This window comes from Arachis ipaensis, chromosome B4, assembly GCF_059453495.1.
Source record: "Arachis ipaensis isolate K30076 ecotype BB chromosome B4, ASM5945349v1, whole genome shotgun sequence".
Lineage (NCBI taxonomy): Eukaryota > Viridiplantae > Streptophyta > Magnoliopsida > Fabales > Fabaceae > Arachis > Arachis ipaensis.
The window spans coordinates 18,520,569-18,528,230 of NC_142439.1; the positions used below are offsets into that span (position 1 = coordinate 18,520,569).

Sequence of the window (7,662 nt, forward strand, 5' to 3'; positions counted from 1 at the left end):
ATATCTATCTATGTTATCCATATCTATCATTTATAATCTATAATCTATAAATTACAATATAGTTGAAGAATTGGTAAGGCAATACATGGTTGCCATTTGTTAGATTCATAACGTGGCTAATTATATGCACACTGGTTGCATGTTGTTGGAGCATACCAGAATTAAGAACAAGTATGAGGGCATATCGGTCTTTTCATCAGGAAAAGCAACCACGACTTCTTTCCACATAGCCGTTTAAATATTTTGAAAAATACAATGATTACAAAATTAATTACACAAAGAAACATTAATTATACAAACTTAGAAGCTTAATCTTACAGGATTGAAAAATAATTTGCATTTTTCTTGTTTCTCAATCGAATTAAAGGCTTTCACAGGGTTTCTCTCTCCTCCTCCTTCTTCTTCTTCTTCTCCTTCTTCTTCGTTGTTTTGCATTGTGGAATATCGAAGGAGCCATTCTTGTGGCCACTGAATCAAAGGAATCGAGCTACCGAATCGTTATTTTCAGATCTGAATCTCAATCCACCGACTTTCACTTCGATTCATTATTAGCCATTGCAAGGTTACGCCGATTCTGATTCTTCCTCACTTTCCATGTTCTTCTCCGAATCTCGAAATTCACCTCATTCTCGTGAGTTTCTCTTCCATTCTCTCTTTTTTTTTTATTCTTCCTCCGAAATTTCTGAATTCTCCGAACTTTCTCAATTTTTTTGGTTCTTTCTTTGAATTTTTTTTTTTGTGCGAAGTGTGTTAAAGAGATCTTGAAAATTGGCGCCCCAACGCCGTTCGCAGCGCCACGCGGGTGGCCAGATGCAGCAGAGCAATGCTGCAGCCGCCGCTCTTTATGACGGCGGCGGTGGCTCTCTGCACGGCGCGGGGAATGCAGCCACTGATGCCGGCGATGCGGTCATGGCGCGGTGGCTGCAATCTGCCGGGTTGCAGCATCTGGCCTCTCCCGTGGCTTCCACTGGCATCGATCATCGCCTCGTTCCGAACCTTCTCATGCAGGTATGTTAGCTCACCTTTTTGTGAAGAACACAACTTTAATTGATGCTTGTTTTTATAGGATTGTGAATATGTAGTTCCATGCAAGTCTTTGGTAAAGGGAGTTTGGTTGATTATATGATAATTTGATTAATTTCTTTCTTTTATGTTTTGGATAAATTTTTTGTAAGTTGAAAATTTTGGAGTATCTGCTTGTAATAATGGTAATGGTTATGGCGTATAGACTGAATTTGGTAGAGCCTTGGCATGGAGGTATACCAAGTGGGGACTTTCAATTCAGGGAAACCCTTAAAAATGGGTAATCCCGAGACAAATCCTCCTTGCTAAAGCAAAGTTAAGAAGACAAGAATAAAGATTATGTTGAATGAGTCTTTGAAGTTTGAGTGATCCTGCATTTTGGGGATAATTATGTGGGGCTTTTTGTGATTTTCAGAAGCTTATTTTGACTGCGATAAAATTTGCTAAATTTTGTTTATTTTGACATATGATGGTGGTCTGTGTGGGTGACTTGGTTGAATACGATATTGTTATAGGGTTACGGAGCGCAGTCTGCTGAAGAGAAGCAGAGGCTCTTTAAGTTAATGAGAAACCTCAATTTTAACGGGGAATCTGGTTCAGAGCCATATACACCCACTGCCCAAATTTTAGGTGGAGTACCTTTGTCAGATGGGCCTTACTCTCCTGACTTCAGGGGGGATTTTGGAGCTGGCCTTTTGGATCTTCATGCTATGGATGATACAGAGCTTTTGTCTGAGGTATGCTTTATCTCATGTCACCTGTGTGGCCTATTAATCCAAGTAAGCCAATGTGAACAGACTACTACTTGGATTTTTCTACAAATTACAATGTTTGGTTGGACGTAAAAACGAGGAGGAAATTTTCATGGATGATCTCCATGTATAAATTTGCACATCAAACTCATCAATGAACAATTCCACCCCAATTTTAACAAACATATCCTTATAGAGAAAATTCTTCTACATGTAATGTTGTCAGTAATACAAGTGTTTCTACTTTGTGTGATTGTTGGTTCTAATTTTTTTTCTTTTCCTCCTTTCAGGAAGTTATAGCAGAATCTTTTGAGCCATCACCATTATTGCCTGCAGATACTAGAGCATTTCAAGATGATTTCAATCCAGTTAACAGCAAACAGGAACAAGGAGAAGCAGATTTTGACGCATCAATTTCTTTGCCTATGAATGAATTAGATAATAGTACGAGGGAAAATAATGTTGCGAAGATTAAAGTTGTGGTATGTCATTCCTTTATAGACATTAATATCCCTGACTGGCAGAAGCATTTAGCCAATGTCATTCATCAGCATTCAGGATAGAAAGCAATGAGAAAAATGTATCTTTTTAAAGGATTTCAGGTTTCCTAAATGAAAATCCACTGCAATTTGAACCTTTTTACTGTTGAAATCGCGCGTAGTCTGTTTTGTTAACATTTGAGAGGGATTTATAATTACTTTATTGAAATAGAAAGTGATGATTAAATGCATCCTCTTAAAAGATTTTCTAAATGAATACTCACAACACTTAGAACCATTTCACTGTTGAACTGTGAGCTATTTTTTTTCCCCATTTAACATTTGAGGGGGATTAATTGTTATCTTTTATTTCAACTTTTTCCTTTTTTAAAACTATCCTTTTTGATATGTTTCTTAGGTGCGCAAAAGACCTTTAAACAAGAAGGAGCTTGCCAAGAAGGAGGATGATGTTGTATCTGTATCTGATTATGCATATTTGACTGTTCATGAACCCAAACTAAAGGTTTGTTTAGATATAGGACTGGAGCAGTATTTACCCTTTGTAAACACTAAACAGCAATGCTGTTTAAATATTGAGTTCTTATTTTCATTTACAGCTAAAATATCTAATTAATTGTTCTATCATGAAAAGGTTGATTTGACAGCTTACGTGGAGAAACACGATTTTTGTTTTGATGCTGTTTTTGATGAGAATGTTACCAATGATGAAGTAAGACATCTCATATTGAAGATCGAGTTTGTCTTTCTTTTTTTTTTTAAACGAATGGTTTTGGTACCATGATTTGCCCCTGTTTTTGTTGATGTTTGTCTGTTTCTTAAGCTTCATTTATTTGGCCTAAGGCATTATTACTTTACGATAACAGGTATATCGAGATACAGTACAACCAATTATTCCTACAATTTTTGAGCGAACCAAAGCTACCTGTTTTGCTTATGGTCAAACAGGTGAAAAATTTATTTCTGCTAATGATATCATAACTGTACTAAATTATCACTATTTGTCCAAACCAAAGCCTGAAGTTTTCCAATATTTGCTCTGGTTTAGTTTAGGGTTTAAAATTTATGTTTTGTTATATTTAACTTGGCTACCCTTTTATATGCCATATTATTTTTCTGCACAGTGTCAGTTTTGAACATATTGAGTGAAAACATTAGGACTCTTCTGGCTGAGTTGCTTATTTGCTATATTTTCATCTCCAAATTAACAGAGAAATGACTAATGTGTGAGAGAGTTGGAGACTATTGATGGCTTTGGCCTAGATGTAGGATGATACCTATTACTTGTGGATCAATGCAAACACAATACATAAGTACTTGAATATTTTAACTTTATAATGCAAAACCTTTTCCATGAAGCAGAAATTGTAAATTTTCTCAATATCTATGTTTATTCATTCATTATCCCCAGGTTTGTGATCCTTGAGCCGATGGTCTATCTCCCGTATTCATTACTGTGACCCTAAATAATGCTTTACTTTCAGGAAGTGGCAAAACGTACACAATGCAGCCATTACCACTCAGAGCTGCCGAAGACCTTGTTCGGCAGCTGCATCAGCCATTTTACCAAAATCAGAAATTCAAACTGTGGCTTAGTTACTTTGAGATATATGGTGGAAAACTTTTTGATCTACTTGGTGACCGAAAGTGGGTATTTCTCTCCATTTTGATAATATTTATGTTAATCTATTTTAATTCATATGAATTCAATGGGTGCATGTTAAGCATCTAAGGAAAGTGGGAAACCACACTTTAAAAGCTAGATATTAAGGTGGAAGAGCCACTCTCTTTAAATACAACATCAAGCATCTCATACTATCGGATTTGGGACTTTGGGTACCCCATAATACCCAAGTCCCTAACAGTGTATTGTAAATACGTTTGCTGAGAGTGACGCACCTTAGTGTGTCCTTAACCATGATGTTTGCTTTGGTATAAATGCTTTCAATGTAGATTTGAGCCTTAATTAGAATATGGTATTTTTAATATCAACTATTCAAATGCTTCAATAAGTATTTGTCCTATCCGATGGGCATTCATCCTTAACTTAATACTACACCGACCATTCATTTTCTGATTATTTTCTGCTTTATAAGAATTGAAATGTTTATCTGTCTGAATTTGTATGGATATACAGATGTCAGTCATCTTTCTCATTTTATTAAGCTGCATGTTTTATTGGCTTTTTGGTGCACACTGGGTTAACATGTTGCTTATGGTTGTTTTTGTCATTCTATGTATAGGAAACTTTTAATGAGGGAGGATGGAAGGCAGCAAGTTTGCATTGTAGGATTGCAAGAATTTGAAGTTTCTGATGTACAAATTGTCAGAGAATTCATTGAGAAAGGGAATGCTGCAAGAAGTACAGGATCCACTGGTGCTAATGAGGAGTCCTCTAGGTCACATGCTATCTTACAACTGGCTATAAAGAAGCACAAGGAGGTGAAAGAGAGCAAGCGGAACAACGATAAGAATGAAGAAAGAAATGGGAAGCTTGTGGGGAAGATTTCTTTCATCGATCTTGCTGGAAGTGAAAGAGGTGCTGACACTACTGACAATGATCGTCAGACACGGTAGTGTTCCACATTTGAATTTTTTGCTTGATGTTTGAATCCCAAAAAAGTTTAATGCTTACGGTGGAATTTTCAAATGTTCTGTGCATGTTATTTTTGTCGAACACCTCATTTGGCAATGAGTTCAGAACTCTGCATAATCCAAATCTTTGGGTGCATAGTATCAAGCCACATCAAATGTTGAAAATCTTTAGAGTTAGACAAAAGAACCATTTTCTTTTTGTTTAGTTTTTTTTAACCAACCTTGTCTTGGCTATTAGGGTATGAAATTATATATTTGTTCTTTTCTTTTTTCTACTCTATGTTTCTTGCTGTAAGCAAACACTTTAAAGGCTTTACTTAGTAGATACTAACTTTATAGCTGATATTATCGCGAACATGATATAAATGAAAATTTTAAGAAGAAAATTATGACGTTATTTTTCTTGATGGTTTTTCAAAGATCAAACTAGGTTTAGCATAACAAACTGAGTCTAAATAGTTGCCCTAATAGTTTAATACTGCAGAGTATTGCTTTGTAAATAGAACTCAAATGTGCAAAACATGTTAGCTGTTTATTGTCATTAAAATTTTAAAAGAAGTGTTTGTGCAATTGCCTGCAAAGCAAAATTTGGTGGCCTCCTCCATCCCTGCCTTGTGTCAATTTTCTTGGTTCAGATAAAGTACTGTTTCTTATAGTAACAGATCACCTCACGTTGCAACTTCTATGCATCTGTATTATAGGATTGAAGGAGCAGAAATCAATAAAAGCCTTTTGGCTTTGAAAGAATGCATTCGTGCTCTTGACAATGATCAGATCCACATTCCATTTCGAGGAAGTAAACTTACTGAGGTGCTTCGGGATTCCTTTGTGGGCAACTCAAAGACTGTTATGATCTCTTGTATATCCCCAGGTGCGGGATCTTGCGAACACACGCTTAACACCTTAAGATATGCAGATAGGTATGTTTCCCTACTATGAGCTTTAACATAGTGCTTCATGACAGGGTGCTTCATTTCAAGGACATATTTTAACTTTCACCATTATTTGAACAGGGTTAAAAGTCTATCAAAAAGTGGAAATCCCAGAAAAGACCAGCCCCCAAATCCAGCACCACAGGCTAATAAGGAGGTTTCATCTACATCTACATCATCCCTTCCAGCTGGTGCTGGTTCGGAAAATTTTTATGATCAATGTCAAGTGAAACCAATGGATATTGGCAGGAAATTTATTGAAAAGGAAAGTTCTTTGTACAGCTCTGCTGCTGATGTTGTTGACAAACAGCTCCTTGTCAATGAACGAGAGGAAAAAGGCTTAGGTTCTGCTTCGATGGACAAGGAGAGGTTTGAAGTGAAGAACTCATGCAATGGTTCTACCAGTCAAAGTATGAACTCTTATTCACAAAATGATACTGATGAGAGAATGAAAAAGGTTTCCTCGCCATATAGAAGAAGGCCTAATGATACTGAAAGGCCTGCAAACTGCATGAAAAGGGATTCCAATGGTTCTGACATGTTCACCACTAACTCCTACCAACAGAGCATAGGGAACTATAACACAATTGCCACTGGATCCAGGCTCTATGAAGCAGAATCCTCTCCTAATAATAATATCAGTGAGATACTTGAGGTTTGTCAAATCACATGAACTACCATTTTTTTACAAGTTTTCAGTTAAATACTAGCGTTGTATCTGTTATCTGATCAACTCTTTTTTGTGCTTTTCAAGGAGGAAGAAGCACTAATTGCTGCTCATAGGAAAGAAATTGAGGACACTATGGAAATTGTTCGTGAAGTAAGTTATGACATTTTTTAGGTTATGTTTGTGAAATGCAAATTCTCGTGGCATTAATTAGCATGCTTAACATTAGGGAAGTGCTACAAAGTTGGAAACATATGACTATAGATTCGTTTTCAGATTCAAATGCTAAAGATAAATAGATAACGCCACTTCCATTCTAGCAAAGATTCTTATTGTTTAGCATAGAAAAAAAAAAGAAGTTTGTGGTTCTCAAATTCCACAAAACATATAGGCAATCTATTTTTTCTAGTGCTCGTCTTATATTTGCTTTTGGTTTTCAGGAAATGAAACTATTGGCAGAAGTGGATAAGCCAGGAAGCCTTATTGACAACTATGTAACCCAACTGAGCTATGTGCTTTCTCGAAAAGCAGCTAGCCTTGTGGGGCTTCAAGCTCGCCTTGCAAGATTCCAACATCGACTGAAAGAACAGGAGATACTAAGTAGAAAAAGACTTCCTCGTCAATAGAAGACTTGGTTTCTCTTATTGAATGTCGATGATGATCTACATTCTTGTGTTGGTTAGCTATAGAGTTGAAAGGTTTTCTTTGATATAAACAGATTATTTTTTTTCTTTTCTGGATATATATTCTAATTAAACTTACATGTATATGGCCATATGTGATATGTTTGGCCTCCTTTTGCCGTTGCAAATTTGGTAAAAGTCTGTGTATGGCCCCAAAATTTTAAGTTTGAGAGGCCGAAGGGGAAAAAAAATTGCAAGCTGATAGAAAATTGAAATCCACAGGTTCAAATTGTATTATCAGGTAATCTCTCTCTGTGTGTGTGAAAATTTTATAATATTATTGGTCTTTGGTGCCACAATTCATATATTTACATAAAAGTAAAATAAAATTAAAAAAACAACCATTATAAGCAACTAATACATATAAATAAATATTCTGTTAATTTTAATATTAATATTTTTATTATAACAAGAATTTAATTACAAAATCTGATATGATATAAAGATACAATTAAAAAAATAACTATTTTTCACATACAAGTCATTTATACATACAAGTTCATACAAATTATT

General features: G+C 35.6%; 1 protein-coding gene across 1 annotated transcript; it reads left to right on the forward strand.

Moving 5' to 3' along the window:
• The first annotated feature begins 252 nt into the window (after positions 1 to 252).
• On the forward strand, positions 253 to 7,394 carry LOC107639047 (kinesin-like protein KIN-13A). The gene is made up of 13 exons (XM_016342464.3): positions 253 to 631; positions 747 to 1,008; positions 1,539 to 1,760; positions 2,066 to 2,257; positions 2,673 to 2,777; positions 2,907 to 2,984; positions 3,139 to 3,220; positions 3,757 to 3,919; positions 4,516 to 4,845; positions 5,569 to 5,787; positions 5,881 to 6,454; positions 6,554 to 6,619; positions 6,907 to 7,394. Exons 2-13 carry the CDS (start codon positions 811 to 813, stop codon positions 7,090 to 7,092), a joined length of 2,415 nt encoding a protein of 804 aa, XP_016197950.1. The 5' UTR covers positions 253 to 631; positions 747 to 810; the 3' UTR covers positions 7,093 to 7,394.
• Positions 7,395 to 7,662: the final 268 nt, after the last annotated feature.

Bases quoted from the DNA above. Each gene is read 5' to 3' on its own strand.
- LOC107639047 (XM_016342464.3), top strand. From the start codon at position 811: ATGCAGCAGAGCAATGCTGCAGCCGCCGCTCTTTATGACGGCGGCGGT. The intron at 3,221-3,756 runs GTGAAAAATTTA...CTTTACTTTCAG, and splicing joins TTTTGCTTATGGTCAAACAG to GAAGTGGCAAAACGTACACA. The intron at 6,620-6,906 runs GTAAGTTATGAC...TTTGGTTTTCAG, and splicing joins CTATGGAAATTGTTCGTGAA to GAAATGAAACTATTGGCAGA.